Source organism: Chaetodon trifascialis, chromosome 4 (genome assembly GCF_039877785.1).
Source record: "Chaetodon trifascialis isolate fChaTrf1 chromosome 4, fChaTrf1.hap1, whole genome shotgun sequence".
NCBI classification, from domain to species: Eukaryota; Metazoa; Chordata; class Actinopteri; order Chaetodontiformes; family Chaetodontidae; genus Chaetodon; species Chaetodon trifascialis.
The window spans coordinates 28,886,670-28,902,370 of record NC_092059.1 but is presented as its reverse complement, the minus strand read 5'-3'; the positions used below and the strand labels follow the sequence as shown (position 1 = coordinate 28,902,370).

General features: G+C 42.0%; 1 protein-coding gene across 5 annotated transcripts in view; it reads right to left on the bottom strand.

The window, feature by feature from the left end:
- szt2 (SZT2 subunit of KICSTOR complex) overlaps window positions 1-15,701 on the bottom strand; it is a 114,599-nt gene that overhangs the window by 71,154 nt on the left and 27,744 nt on the right. For 4 of the 5 annotated variants that reach the window (XM_070960564.1, XM_070960569.1, XM_070960565.1 and 1 more), the window contains exons 27-45: window positions 14,694-14,741; window positions 13,360-13,487; window positions 12,319-12,586; window positions 10,934-11,108; window positions 10,684-10,776; window positions 10,312-10,390; window positions 9,755-10,045; window positions 9,496-9,631; window positions 8,317-8,433; window positions 8,117-8,186; window positions 7,720-7,905; window positions 7,042-7,272; window positions 6,061-6,316; window positions 4,860-4,934; window positions 2,647-2,785; window positions 2,416-2,551; window positions 1,753-1,873; window positions 1,378-1,530; window positions 946-1,048 (exon numbers count right to left, since the gene is read on the bottom strand). In XM_070960564.1, coding sequence (XP_070816665.1) covers window positions 946-1,048; window positions 1,378-1,530; window positions 1,753-1,873; window positions 2,416-2,551; window positions 2,647-2,785; window positions 4,860-4,934; window positions 6,061-6,316; window positions 7,042-7,272; window positions 7,720-7,905; window positions 8,117-8,186; window positions 8,317-8,433; window positions 9,496-9,631; window positions 9,755-10,045; window positions 10,312-10,390; window positions 10,684-10,776; window positions 10,934-11,108; window positions 12,319-12,586; window positions 13,360-13,487; window positions 14,694-14,741 — 2,805 coding nt within the window. The remainder of the gene's footprint in view (window positions 1-945; window positions 1,049-1,377; window positions 1,531-1,752; window positions 1,874-2,415; window positions 2,552-2,646; window positions 2,786-4,859; window positions 4,935-6,060; window positions 6,317-7,041; window positions 7,273-7,719; window positions 7,906-8,116; window positions 8,187-8,316; window positions 8,434-9,495; window positions 9,632-9,754; window positions 10,046-10,311; window positions 10,391-10,683; window positions 10,777-10,933; window positions 11,109-12,318; window positions 12,587-13,359; window positions 13,488-14,693; window positions 14,742-15,701) is intronic. The other variant, XM_070960567.1, reaches the window with a different exon arrangement.

Here is a 15,701-nt window from a genome sequence, read left to right as displayed (position 1 = left end):
TAGATGAAATAGAAGATCCAATCAAAAGGTCAGACAACAGCGGTCATCTTGAGACCAACATGTCGCCTACATGTACACGATTATGGAGTTATAGCACATCTGCTGGCCAATTAGAAATGATGAAGCAGCTTTCTCTGGATTATTATTCTCAGCTCAATATTTTCTGTATTGGATTGTCTGGATCTTTGTCAATGTAACCAATGAGTGTCATCGATCGGTGGATTTCTGTGAGACTTCAATTTGTTGGCATTGACTGTACCTCCTGTTGTGATTGCACCTTGAAATGCTTTGCTTCATTGATTCACGAGAATCTTGGCTGTCCAATGATGTTCAGCATGAGTATAAACTTTAACGCAGCGTTTGCATCAACAGACGGGCAGACCATTTAACACTGGTCTACGGTCCATGTTAAGGGCTCAAGTTGGCAGTAATTACAGCCCATGTCAAATTGTGATAAATGTGATGTGTGCTGCAATTTGACTTCTGTCTTCAGCACATCAGTACTGAGAGAGTGACCATGGTCAACTTCTTATCTTTTCTCTTGAGCCCCGTCTTGCTGAAGTTGTGAAACCATATGTGAATAAGAGCTCTCTCCAATCTCTTCAAAATGTGATATGGAGGTTCTACTGTTTGGCTCAGGGCATGACAAAATGTTGTTTACTCACAAAACCGTGTTTGATAGCAGTTCAATTTCCAGCAAGTTTGACTTCCTTTCTACGGTAATCCTGCCTTAAGAATGTGTGGGTGGATTTTCCTCCTAGCAGACTGATGGAAAAATCTCCCCAAAACTCAGAGTTGCCCTCTGAGGATATAGTTTACAGTCCTCCCACAGCCCTGCATGTAATGGAGGGGTTACACAATATTGTGTTTTATTGAATTTGGGGATGAAAATCCTGAAAAACATCTTGAATAAAAATGTGTCCCAGGAGAGAAAGAGTGTCTAACCTGAGGTAGAAAACAGATTTAGTTGTTCGCTCCTGGTAGACAAACATGTTCTTCCTGTTGACCACACAGAAAGAGTTGAGCACAGAGCGGAGGGCCTGGATCGCTGAGAAAGGGAGACAAAAAAGAGACTGACATGTTTAGCATGTCTGCAAAACCTGAAGACGAGGATCATCACTATATTAAAAACATCAAATTGAGAGGAGGCTGATCAACAAATGTGAATATGAATACGAGGGCTGTGTAGCTAAAAGTGCTTGGAAATAACTTCTGGAAAGAACCACTGTAAAAGCTTTGCCCAGATCTTTGGGTCATGATGGACAGAGATGGCTGTCTTATAACAGTGGGACGGAATGGAGTTACATACACATACTGTGTGTACAAATGATGACTCAGTTGTTACTGTATATACTCAGTGTTAAGATGTGCACTCACCCCTGCACACACCCATGTTGGGTCCCATCTTGAGGCGTGGGTGGATGTGGATGATGGTGTTCCACACCACGTCACAGGCAAAGTGTCCAGGGATGAACTGCATGGTGGCTGCCAGGTAATCTCTGGCCTGGTAGCTCTCCTCTGTGCTGTAATCTGAGTGGTCAGAGTCAAAAAGCATCAGGGTGAGGGCAAGTAAATATGTAGCCGCACTGCAGAGAGCTGACAAAGCATGAGATCAGAGAAGTCAGTTAATCTACTGAAAGCGTCCATTCACCTTCATGACCTATTGGGACGCACACAGAAAATGTGTAAGATGGAAATGTCAAAACCTGAAGAGATAAAAACCAAAGCGCTGTGCGTCTTCTTCTGACTTACCATCAGAGGTGTTGAGCCTCTGCCTGTACAGAGACTCGTTCTTCCAGATGTCTTCTTCACTCTCAGCCACCAGCAGAGAGTTACACACATGGCTGTCGTGCAGGTCCTGCAGCAGCATACGCTACACATACACACATACACACACACACACAGCAGACAGTGAGCATCAAAAGCAGCTCACAAACTGTATGTAAGACCGTGTTGATGTATGTGTGTTAGTTGCTATAAAGCTGCTTTTACACCAAATCATATTTGACACAATACTGTACGTTTGCATTTTCTGTGAAAGCTCTTAGATAAGGTTTCAAAACCTCTGACAAGTGAGACGTGACAGTTTGGGGGGAAAGGAAAATACAAACTATTTCTGAAGAAGGACTAGGACGAGGTGTGTGGGAAATAGACAAATGCTGAAATCTGATATAAAATGAACACAGACCCTGAACCATAAGGCATATAAGTCCGGAGTGATGACCATGTTCATTAATGTACAGCATTCCTCTGCTGTTTTAAATTAGAATTTTATCATATGTATTGCTCTGAATGCTCTATCTATCCTTATGCTCCTATTTGACAAATGTAAATCTAACCCTCTAAAATATTTGTAGCTTTGGAGAAAACAAAAAGTCGTCTGTGATGCAGTTTGTTGCGTGCTGCAGTCACTACCTGATTGACAATTCTGCAGATTTCTCCGATCTTCCTGACCACCATTTGATGCAGCTCTAAGTATTCAGGCAGCTCCTGATCCTCCTCCTTCTTCTCCAGCTCCTCAGCACCAACATCTTTTCCTTCTGTGAAGCTCCTGCAATAATATGACAATATGCAATAAAATAAATCTTGGAAGGGAAAGTTTATGAGTGAGAGGTCTCATACAGTAGTTCATCACAGCAGTCTGACCTGGAATGAGAGTAGACCTTGACTCGGTCCTGGTGGATCTTAACAATCAGCCAGAAGTCTGGCATCAGCGGGGACTGACACTCCTGTTCATCCAAGGTGGGGCTCTCGCACTCAGAGTCACTGCTGCCGCCATCATAACCTTCAAACACACAAATAAGAAAACATTATGATGTCATCACTTACATTTGCTTCAAAAGACATGAAATGATGACAGCATGAGAGAAACAGCCCCTCACCTCTGCAGCCTGATGGGTCAGTGTGAGTGAAGGCAGACTGTGTGTCATTGTTTGTACAGTCAGTTGTGCTCCACAAGGTTAACCAACTACAAGGGCTGCACATCTATGTGACAATAACGTACTGAAAATGGAATTTGGTGAGTAGCTTATGAAGCACTCCTAATGTCATTTTAGGCAGATGATACAGTCTCGTATTCTGCCATCTGAGCTTTGGATCTATTCAGACTGCAGTCATTCCACCAGGCTCCACTGCTGCCTCGTATTCTCTTTGATCAGAAATGTAAACAGTGGACCATAGAATGAACTGTAAAATGCTCCATCTACACTGAGTCAGTTTTGGACTACGTTGATGGCATTCTCAAGCAGGCTCTCTATTAAAATCACTGGATGAAATGAATCACTGTCTTGAGCTTTATCTTGAGCAGATCTCGTAGTTTCATAGCATGACTGCAGCTTACTGTATTATCTGGTTGGTTTGGGTCACATGGTTTCCTCTGCTTAAATCTAAGATTAGCACAGAGGTACTCAGTCTCAAAGAACATTTGGTGCCTTTAGCCAAGGTCAGCACTTTATTCAAGCTTTTTCTACCTGCCATGCACCTAACTTTATTCAAATACTGTGAATTTTCTTGAAGGGTAATCAGAATTCACAGCTGCCATGTCTGCTTTTCTGTCGTTGAATATCTGAACGTTCAGTTTAGGACTTCAGAAGACGATCACATACGCTGTATTTGATCACTCTCTTATATTATACTCTTATGATCATGTATTTCTGTATCATCAAGCTTCAAATCACAAAACACTGGCTGCGATTTCATTTTGCTTCAGTTTCACTTTCACCTTCTAAATCAATACAGGCAGTTAAACATGAGGATTACAAAGGAGGAAATCCAACTTCATTGTGACTGCAGAGATCAGAAACGTGAGGTGCTTTAGAGGAGAGCTCAGGGTGAGGAACAGGAAGTGCCCCTCAAAGATCAATCAGAGAGCATAGAAAAGTAAAATCATGTCAATCAATGTTAAAAAGCACAACAATATATCTCACATACAGTGTAATGATGTCAATTGTCCACAAGATGGAGGTGTTTATCAGAGCAAGACTGACTAATTATCAGCTGCACCATGCCAAGTTCCAGTCAATCTGATGAGATCATATTACAAAAAAAGGTTTTGTAAAACAGTATACCAATTATTTCAATTCACAGCTGGACCAACTGAAATCACGAGAGGTGTTTCTTCACAGCTATAAGGAACAGCTGATACACTCTTTAAGCTTGATGACATGACAGCCAGCTGCTTCGATGCTCTTCCCTTTTTTGTGGGGACAGGACAGGTACCCTTCATTCTGTACATCTGTATTTGTTTAATGAAGCCCACAGTCTGCTGGTGGGTTTGAAAAGGAAGTTTTCGTAAAAGATTCAGTTAAAAGTTAGATTTTCAGATTTCCAACAGTCCCATGTGCTACGAACGCTTCCATCAGGAAAACGAACCAAACCTTGAAATAGTGCTGTTTCATCAAGATCACTCAAATCAACAAACATTGCATTCTGCGCTCCTGTGAAGCCTTGAATGGCTATGCTGAGACCTGCAGTCAAATGACAGGTTGGAAAAATGTACATATCATTTCAGTATGTACAGCAGGCGGAGCTCCCAAATTCTTTTTCTGATGTTGGTAAGACTTTCAAAGCTCTTGGACATATAGATTCCTTTTTTCTGATTTTGGAAAATAAAGAAATACCACTCGCATCCCTCCTCTCTGAGCTGTCTCTTCTTCTAACCATGATTGTGCTGTCTCCACGGAGGTACAAGACTTACATACTGCAGTGAAAATGAGCCCACAGGGAGTACAAAATGTGACACGAGCAAAGAGTAAAACTAACAAGCAGATGAGATATTTTCATAAGCTCTATACCTTCTTCAGACCTCTCTAACACTGGTCATGCTGGTCAACCGTCACTCGACTGTGTGCTGTACTTACCCTGCATGTCTGAGTCCAGGCTGCCCTGGCTGGAGACGACACTCTGGACTCGACTCGGCCTGAGTTTGCCACAACCTGAGGAAAGAAATTTGACATTTCTATCACTAAATTCAGCATCAGCAGGATCATAGTCACAAATCAAAGCCTCAGGGTACGGTTACACCATGCAAAATTGAAGAAGCAGGTGAGCAAATTTGCATATTTGCGTGGAGTTCAATCTTGGTGAACTTTGATCGGACTTTTGCCTCAGCGGGTGATGTGATTCGTATGTGTGTGACCACATCCCACATCAGAGATGACTTCTGCCAGATCGCACAGACCCTCAGAGTCCTACCCCTGCCAACATGACATCGTTTTTGTGTACAAGCTCTTTTCTATCACTCTTCGAGGTGTTCTGTCTGTCAGAGTGCGACTGGACACTCATGATTAATGACATCACTTAAAAGTGGCCTCAGGTGGAACGTTGCTGGCTTGACTTGAATGAACCCACACAGCATACTCTGACTCATATACTTTGGCCATCAGTTCGGGGCAGATTGGTTGTTGTACTTTCAAGCTTTCAATCAAATTGACTGAAATGAAGACAGTTAGAAAGTTGGTTTTTGGTTATTTTAAGATGAATTGCACAGCCTCATATCAGCGTATAGATTCAGAAACTTTCAAAAGCCCATCCTCTCTAATACTGGCCAGAGAGATTTTCATCCCATGCTTTGGCAGAAATTAGTGAAAACACAGCAGAGGAACACTGCAAACTCCTGACACAATGAATCATGTGAACGTCTGATAACCAAGCTCCAATACACAAGAGAATATGAGCACTGAAGAGATTAGTTAGGAACTACTGCACACTTGGGGCTCCTGAATCCATCTGTATAATGAATAACACATGCTTTATCATCCATTATAACACAAGTACAATGAGCTACAAAAGAAGGGCTGCACCTAATGATCATATTCCTTTTCTAGTAATATTTCAAGTAGTTTGGGAACACAGTGAAATGTGCAGGTGACATCTTTAAATAGCCTGATTTGTCTGACCAACAGCCAAAAACGTGAGAAAAAGCAAAAAGCAGGGAACTGGAAGCAGACACAGTTTGATATTTTGCCTTGATAAATGACTTTAAACCTCAAAATCAGTCAATTATCAAAATTGGTGTCGATTCTCAGATATGGGTTTTTGCAGCCTGTCCTGCAGACTCACTGTGAGAGGCTGACTGCATGGACTCAGCCAGGCTGACACTGGATGGCGTCTTGGGAGGTGAGGTGGGCTCTGTGCAGCGTTCATGCTGGAACTGGGGGGTACTGGGCTGACCTCTGTCCCCTCCTATGCTAAATGAACTCTGAGAGACAGTGTCCTGTGCCTCAGGCTTCAAGGCTCTGATTGGCTCGCTGTCATCTGCAGTTGTGTCACTGGGGGCGTCACCAGCAACGCTGACGGACTTCTTGTCTTCACTCTGCTGTTGGACAGAGTTCAAATAAAAATAAGTGTCATTTTCAAAATCATGAAGAGCATGAATATAAGATCCATGAATAAATGTGTTTTGACCATGCTGAAGCATTCCTGTGGCAACAAGAAAGAGGATATTATCACCACATCTACAATAAGGATTAGCCCCAGGGACAAAAAGTATTCCACTTTGAAGATGAGTAAAATCAAACATCAGTGAAAAGCAGAAACGCTTTTTCACACAGAAAAGATTGCAGATGTTCTGACGGAGGCAGCTGTTTAAACTATCATTTAGCAACTAAACTGATCACAAGATGAGCTGCTCAGAGTGCGTGCTGTATTATTATTTAGAAGCTTATTTCCACAAAAGCAAATTTGCCAGCACTGCTTACACAGCAATCACAGATGGTGGCATTGCACTGCACTGTAAAAAATAGAGAAGTAGAGGAAAAGGGCTCAGTGCGTCAGAATCAGGTCAGGACTGTGAGAAACCACCTTTGCTAACTATTTTCTTGAGGCCAACCCTGTACTGATGTCAGATAGCTTCATGGAGCCCCACTCTTATTTTCAGAGGGTGTTACATTTGATCCAGCATGTCTGAGCTAGCTGGACCATGGAGTATCACTCAATATCTTACTAAAAATAAAGTTAAATACCAAGAGTGATTTTACAAAAGTGGACATCAAGTGTGTTGGTCCTGTCACTCAGCACATCCGGTGAGATGACATATCTGACCTCGCTGTCTGCCTCTGTTGCCTCAGCCCCTGCCTCACTCTCCAGCAGCACCTCCTCCACCTGTGCTCCAGCACTGCAGGGGGTTGTGTGTTGCCGGGGGTCTGCGGTGCTCTCAGACAGCCTCTTGGTGGCATGGATCCTCTGGGGGTGCAGTCTGCTTAGGGACATGTAGTAGAAGCTGTCCTGTTCTCCATTCAGCACGTAGCCAGAGAACGACATCCTGCGAAACTCCTGTGGGATCAGTCATCATCCAATCAGATCTCATAATCATACTAACATGTGTTAAAGCACTGATAGTATTATGCTCTACTATGGACAAGTACTGAGGATTCACTCACTGTACCAAGAAAAGAAGAAGAAGAAAGAAAACTTAAAAATGCAGTTAAATGCAGAAGCTTTTAATGTGAAACATCTGTGCAGGAAGCATTGAAATAAGCTTATCACTGAGTGGAAAAGCTATAAAGTAAAACCAAGTTGGAACAGTATTTCTGTTAAATTGTGTTTGTTTGTGTGTGTGTGTGTGTGTGTGTGTGTGTGTGTGTGTGTGCGTGTGTGTGTGTGTGTGTGTGTGTGTGTGTGTGTGTGTGTGTGTGTGTGTGTGTGTGTGTGTGTGTGTGTGTGTGTGTGTGTGTGTGTGTCCGTGCGCGTGTGTGTGTGAGTGTGCACATGTGTCCTTGCCTCTTTGAATTTCTCGAGAGACTGCTCAGGCCCGAAGACAAACTGCAGCGGGACATCTTCACAGTGACAGTGAGGTCGACCGCTGGAGCGCAAAACATGTTCTGCTACTTTGTGCAGCGTGGTCGAGCTGATGACCCGAGAGTGACGCAGAGCAGAAACGATCTCGTCCTCCAGCAGCCACCGGATCTGAAACAGAGAGAGGGCCAAGGCAAGAAAAGCTCATCACTGATCTGAGTGTACAGGAAGAGCAAAATTTGGTAAAGAATAAACAAGCACTTCCAATATTAATAAGAATAAAAGATCTATTCAAGATTCAATCTTACTAAAAGACTTATTTACAACGTCAGCATTCAAGAGTTAGAACAGGAAACCGGACAATTACAAGAATAAGACTCACCTCATCCATTGTAGCCAGAATAGCTAACTTGTGAGGAACTGGGAGTTTGGATAGAGGATCACCAGAGACCCTGATGGAAGACAGATAGCAGAAAAACAGAAACCTCTGTTGACTGACAGAATCAGAGGCATTCACAGAAATCAAAAAAAACCAGCTCAATACTGTCATGAAGAACAAGCCTATGTGGTGAACCAACTCACCCATCAACACCGGCTCCCCTCAGGCTGTCCAACACTGCCATCAGCTCCTCATCAGAGCGGTAGGAGGAGGGCTGTCCTGGTGAACGATTCAGGGAAACACTGCTCTCTGAGGTGTACCTGCACACAAAGAGGAGATGTGATGTGCCACACCATGGTTTCATCTTTCACAGTCACTCAAAGGATCATACGTACGCTTCAATTCACACTATCATCATATCACATGAGAGGACATTTAGGCCCGAGGAGCGCACAGCTCTCTGACAACTAGGACTGTGATTATAGCTTTTAAATCATTCTGATGGCAGATATTTTTTTGTTGATACTAGCACTAGATGGTGCCACAGTAAAACAAAATCTACTCCCACACACACTGACTTTAAGCTAAGGTAAGTTTAAAGGTTCCCTGTGGAGTTCTTGACCACTAGCAGCATGAGCAGGTCCCAGTTTTGTTTGTATCTCATGCCAAACACACAAATCCTGCCAATAGTGTTCGGGCTGTGACTGACAATCCCTTTCATTATTGACTAATCTGATCAATCAATGAATCATTCAGTCAATGAACTTGAAAAATAGTGAAAAAAAACATTGCAATGTCTGATCTCATTATGAAATCTGCGAACCGTTTGTTTTGTCCAACCAACAGTTCAACACCTGAAGATATTCAGGTTACTGTGGAACAAAACAACAAATCCTCACACTGCTTCCTGGGAATTATTGTTTTTTTTTTTTCACTGAAAAACTGCTGAAACAATCAGTTAGTTAGTTGCCAATTAATATTCTGTCAATAGACTGATCAATTAATCATTTTAGCTCTATTTTATGCTATTCCCCCTCACTGAGAGTTGGTGGCTGTTACATACCACGGCACAAAGCAATGGGCTAACAAGAAAGAGGAAGACTGCCAGGCCAGTTTGAACAGTAAGAAAGCAAATGAGTTTTGCCAATATGAGAGAGGAAACGCATTCAATATGTTTGTCTGGCCTCAATTATATACACAATACACAAGATATGCATTTTGGTGTGTAAACAGAACTTGTTTGTTTGCAACAAACCACAGATCCTCAGATAGCTTTCAAACTGCAATGGGATCAGTTTAGAATCAAGATTTAAAAAACTGAAACCAAACATATTGTGTCCAAACAAAACTAATTCTCCACTGAGCCGTGGCTTTGTGCTCACCTGTTGTGATGGAAATCACCCATGACTTCAATCTCCAGAGGTAGCGTCAGGACAAAAATATCTAATGTGACTGAGAGCTCATTCAAATCCACAGACTGTAAGGCCTCAGCGTTTTCCAAGCAGGAAATAATCTCACCTGAAAATCACAAAACTGAAATAAGCACTGCGACAAAAGCAACAGTCTGTGCGGGAGGAACCCAGAGATTTAACCAGACTTCTCATGTCCTCATTGTGAAGAGACAATGAAGGCTGCACTCACCAAGGCAGGTAGGCAGTGTTTGTATGGGCATGGAGCCGTGGCAGCTTTTCATATTGACCGAACAAGTGACATGAACGAACAGCGGTGGCAAGTCCAGCCGTGGCCCCTCAGGCTCCAGCAGGGATTCTCCATCCAGAATGCTGAAGGAGTCCTGGTCCTGGTTGACAGTGTTGGAGTCTGACAGTGACTGGTCTTCAGCCTCTGGGTGGGAGCTGACGCCTGGATGCTCCTCATACTCCACAACCAGATCTGTGTCGCTCTCCGTCAAGATGCAGCAGCCCAACATGTTCTCTGCACACAAAGTCAACTGCTCATTATCCTGTCACAGTTCAGTGTGGGGTCATCACGTAAACTGCACTGAGCAACAACACACTTTTGGGATTTGGGAGGTGTTTTGCTGTGTACAGTGTTGTTGAAAGTCAAACCAGGTCTTCTACTTCTAACATTCTGTTTTTAGGTTTGCTGTTGCTCTGTGAAGCAACATTTCAACTAACTGTGTGAATGCATTGTCAGAATAAGCAATGTAATTAACAGTTGTGTTATGAAATAACCCTCACCGTCCTCAGTAGCTGGCTCAGCCTCTGACACAAGCTCCTCACTGGGTCTCCTCCCTATCTCACCGTCCTCTGAGTCCTCCTGAGGAGACAAACCACAGCACAGTCTGATCGTTTCGCTCGCACATACAGTTTTGATTGCTTTTCACATGCACAGATGACCCTCAGGCATTACTCGATTATCTCTACATTAGATTTTTCTTTGGTTACAGAAATACAATTTCTTTATTGCCCAGCCAATGTTACTCCAGAACCATTTCTTTTGCCGACACAATATCTGGTATTTTTATCATGAATGATAGTGAGGTATGAAAGGAAAGCACAGTCAGTCTGCACATAAGACAAGAAGAGGAAATGCAAACTTTGTCAACTCACCTCTTTCTTAGAAGACGATGGGCAGTAGTAGAAGTAGTGTGGATTGGAAGGCACAGTTTTGAAGTACTGAGACACGATCTCCATGAATTTATCCTGTCAAATGATTCGATCTAAGTCTCAGTTTTACCTTGTTAGCTTTTTAGTTCATGCACTTACTCATCATTTGGAGGAAAAACAAGATCTACTTTAAAACAAATGAAATTAAGAGCAGCAGATGAATCATTTTGACCTGTAAGCCTTCAGACAGTACCTGTATTATTCTGTGCAGATCTGGATGCACTTCACACTTGGGCTGTGTCTGAAGCAGAGTCAGAGGGAACTCTGGGATCTTGGTTGTCTTGGTTGGCTCATCAAGGATCAGTGGAGATGTAGGAACAGAGGACTTGCCTCTAGATTCAGCTTCACTGGCATCCTCCATGTCAATACTAATCCCAGAAATATCACACCATTAATAATTGCATGAGCTCATAGGAAACTGGCTGAAATGTCAAACGATTGCTGCCCTCAGTAAATTCAAAGCATTGGCTGACATATTTTAAGAATTCCTCACATCACTGATCTCAATTTATCAGAAACCAATAACTGTCAAACTCCAAGGTACTGTCACACCAACGTGTCCATGTCCATGGACGCCCATGTGGACACTCACAGACATGAGCAGATGATGACATTTACATTATGCAGACCTCTGATGACTCTCACAGCTACCTGAATATGTCAAGTATATTGATCTTTCACAACTTAGATCATCATTTGGTGGACAGTTTAAATCATTAGATTTTCAGCAAATTACATTAAGTGACCAGACCTCACTGATGTGACTGAATGAAGATCAATCAATCATCTGTTAATCCCTAGCAAATCTCAATCAGTTAGAGCAAGTAGAGATACTGTAAAAACATCAATTAAATTGCAATGAAAGGAGCACCTGCACTCAGAGATTTGTCAACCATCAATAGGTCTTCCTCAGGCAAACACCCACAGGAAATAAATGGGGATATATGGTAGCATGGAAGAGTATGGGCACCCTTGGTAAGTAAAAAATGGCCTGATTTCCAAAAAGCCTAAAGATGATGCATTTCTTGAATATTTTAAGTAAGATTACTTTTTTATTTCCATCTTTTTAAGTTTCAAAATAGGAAAAAAGGAAAAGGGCCCAAAGCAAAGGTTTGGGCACCCTGCACGGTCTGTACTTAGTCATTTGGCAAGTATCACATTTTATAAAGGCTTTTTGTAGTCTTTCAGTTATTGTTGCGGGATTTTTGGAATCCTTGCAAAAGGCTTCTAGTTCTGTGAGATTGTTGGGCTGCCTTGCATGCACTGCTCTTCTGAGGTCTGAAACCGGAATATAAGCAGGTATGTAAGCTCTCATGTTGTTTTTTGTCTCTCTGGTCATTTGTCACACCCTGCATGTTATCCATGCTAAATATGCCACTGTACATGCTACCATATTTTAGGTGTGTGTGATAAACTATGAAGTTGCAAATGCTGGCTATGTTTGACAGTATACATTTTAGATATTTTATATACACATTATATATAGATGTGTGTGTGTGTGTGTGTGTGTGTGTGTGTGTGTGTGTGTGTGTGTGTGTGTGTGTGTGTGTGTGTGTGTGTGTGTGTTCATATACATACCTGGATGAGGAGGCAATGGCTGCCCTGTCATCTGCTCGGTCCTCCTCAACCTCTCCAATGATAAAGGTGGCTGGGGTCCTTGGAGGTTTTAAACTCCGTCCCCATCCTGGAGCCTCCCCATGCTCCCTGAAGACCCTGATGTGTCCACAGAGGGTATGCAGAAAGGAAGTGACATCAATCTCCTGCAGGGATTCTTCACAATAGTCCATGGCCATCAGGACATCCTGGGAGCTGATGCTGTACGACTGCTGCAAGCTGCGGTACACACCTGAGGAACACAGTGAGTACACATGACTTATGCTGTGTTAGATATGTGCTCTGACTTTCATTTATAATTTCAAAAGAACATGCTTCTCCAACAGCTTTGTCATTAAAATAGAAATGTTCAATTTTTGTAGCATTGCAGCAGTGCAACTATCTGATTGGGTTCTGTAGACAATAAGAAAAATACAAAATTATCTAATCTTATTCTCTAAATATGTTTTATTTGCTGTCTCCAAGAATAATTAATGTTTTTTTGGTTTAGGCTTTTTGCATTTTATTGCATCTTTGTGCAAATGAGTGTCAAATATGTGGTACAAATAAAGTTTCAATTAGTTTTCAGTCAAGCAGCTGATACAGTTATTTACAAGAAATGACCATATTCATCAAATTATTGTTGCATGCTGACAAAAATGTGGCAACAAGCTTGTAAAGAGGCAGAACATGCAACCCCGGACAGACAGACATCCAAATCTTAAATACGGGAAAAACAGAATGTAAAAAGCTTAGCCTCAGTCTCAGCATCTGAATCTTACCTACATACTATTTCCTGTCCATCCAATGCTACAAGGAAGTGTACAAACAGCCTATCCTGTGAGATATCATATCTCATCATGTCCTGAAGACAACCGATTTTCTACTCTCAGGGTTTAATAGAGGAGTAAAGGTGTCAATACCTGACAGCAGAGAATGATGATGACAGATAAACGGTTTGAATTTTCACTTTGACTTTTAAATAAACATAATGTTCATCTGTGTATGTTGGTGGTGGGAGGTCACCTTTGACGTAGCTCTGGTGGTAATGCTCTTGCAGCAAATTGCAGTAGTTGGCAAGATCCTTGTGTTTGTGAGGTTGAGCGAGGAGGTCGGTCCAGGGGGACGGACTGCTACGGTCGTGAGACAGTGACCTGCCCGAGGACACACACAGAGACACGGAATAAACATGCTCAGTGAGAAAGACTAAAGAAGGATCCACATGGACTACAATATCACTTAATATTTCCCAAAAGATTTACGTTTATCCACATGAACATCCTCATATAATGTAAAGGTAAAAAATAAAATGGAAGTAAAAAATAGAGACAGTTCCATTCAACATGATTTTGCATAAGCATTTAGAGAGCTTGAGCCCAGATCTCCAACAGTAAGCAAAGGTAAAGAAGCCAACAAGCCTGTGAGAGACAGCTGAACCTCCACAGTGTGTTTGAAGCATCGTATTCAAAAAAAAATCCCTTATCAGGACAACAGGGAGGGACAAACAGCTGGAAAGAAGACCTCTACCACCAGAGATGGTACATTTGTGTTTAAGTGTTTTGTCCATGGTGTGGTCTTGGCTTTCAGTATTAAACATTCTGTATTTATGGAACTAAATCATTTTCAGTTCATAACATTCTGCATGAACTTCTTCAACAAGAACAGCATGTGCAGATGTGTGGAGTCTGAAGTGAGCCATAATTAATAAAGTAACAAGCAATAAATGAATTTGTGTTTAAAGGATGCACTGTTAAAATCTAAAAAAGTATTTTAATTGGTCAAATATTTCTCTTCATTTGCTCTGTATTTAAAAGATAAATCAACAAGAGTTAGAATTTCAAAATGAAATATCAGTATTAGATATAAAATGCTACTTTTTGTAATTCCATATACTATGAACCTGTGTGCATGTGGTGTCAGAATATCATATTCCACCTCACAATTAAACTAGGAGCCAGAATTTGTCTCCTGTTTTAACATTTACCTTTTCACCTCATGATGACTTTACTCTAAGAAAGGTTCTCGTCAACTCAAGAGGCAACAAAGAGTACATTTGTACTAATTTGATCAAATTAAACAATATAAAAGCAGAACTGTTTTAATGAAAAACTGTAAATGTGTGAGTCATGTGGCAGCACTGCACCTACTGTGTGCATAGAGCAACACAAGCCTGAAGAAGAAGCACAGACAGGCCTGGGAAGGGGAAATGGCTTTGGAGTCAGCAGTATGAAGGAAAGCAGCATTTTCCTACTTTCCAGAAAACAAGCTCATCCTAACTTCTCAGAGGGGTCCACTGAAAGCTGAGCAGCCCCTCAGCAGAGAGGGAAGGAGAGCAGAGAAAGAGATTCAAGCAGTGCTACCTGAACTTCATCTGCTGATTCATGTCCCAGGACTCAGCATCTTGAGCTCTATTCTCACGCGTGAAGACAATTAAAGACACACATGTTAACAATGGTGAGTGGGTCAAACAATGATGGGGGAGAACTTCCATTAAAAGGAAAATGCATGTTAGTATTACTTGGCTCTTCTCAGTGTTGCTTTGTCCATCATTTACAGCAACTTTATACCCACCAAAGTAATTGCTGAAAACTGGGAACATAAAGTAGTTGAGAATGGAGTGAATGGAATGGAGTAAGTCATTCCACTGCAGAGGAAGCACACAGGAGTTTGGACTGAGAGTTCCTGTCTCACAGTGATGGCAGGACAAGTTATCAGTCATTTTTCAGCTGTAATGATTCCAGGTAGGCAGGTGTCTTGCTAGTGACCACTCTGACATGACTATAGTGAAGGTGAGAGATGCCCAGTGCCTGGACAAGGAGCTGAGCCACATCCTCAGTCAGGTGGGACCTGTTCTTTCTAATGTTATGATGTTACAAAGGTTGAGTGACAGACTCAATATACTGAAAAGTCAGTTGGTCATCACTTACAAAGCCCAAATATTTTGCAGAATTTGTTGCAGAGATTGAGGTGGAGCTGATTGGATACTAATGTTGTGCTGAACAGGACTGGCAGGTGTCAACACGAGTTCAAGAGTTCAGTGTTAGAGAGAGACTGACTTGAAAGCAGCTTTCTATCATCATCACTTTGACATGTCATTGAGGGAAGGCTGGGACGTCTGGCGGGAACAACAGATAGAGTTCAGCATCATTGGTATAGTGATGGTGGGAGGTGGCATCTATTGAGAAGAGAAGGGGGCCAAGCACAGGTCCATGTGGCACCCCAGTCCAAAGAAAGCAATGACTTCACAACTCTATTATGGGTGATGTTGTAAATCAATAGGCAATATGCACCTTTATATGATCTTTGCATTAATGTGATTAAGTACATTGATTTGTAAGGCATTTGATTTGCTCACACAGTCAACTCCA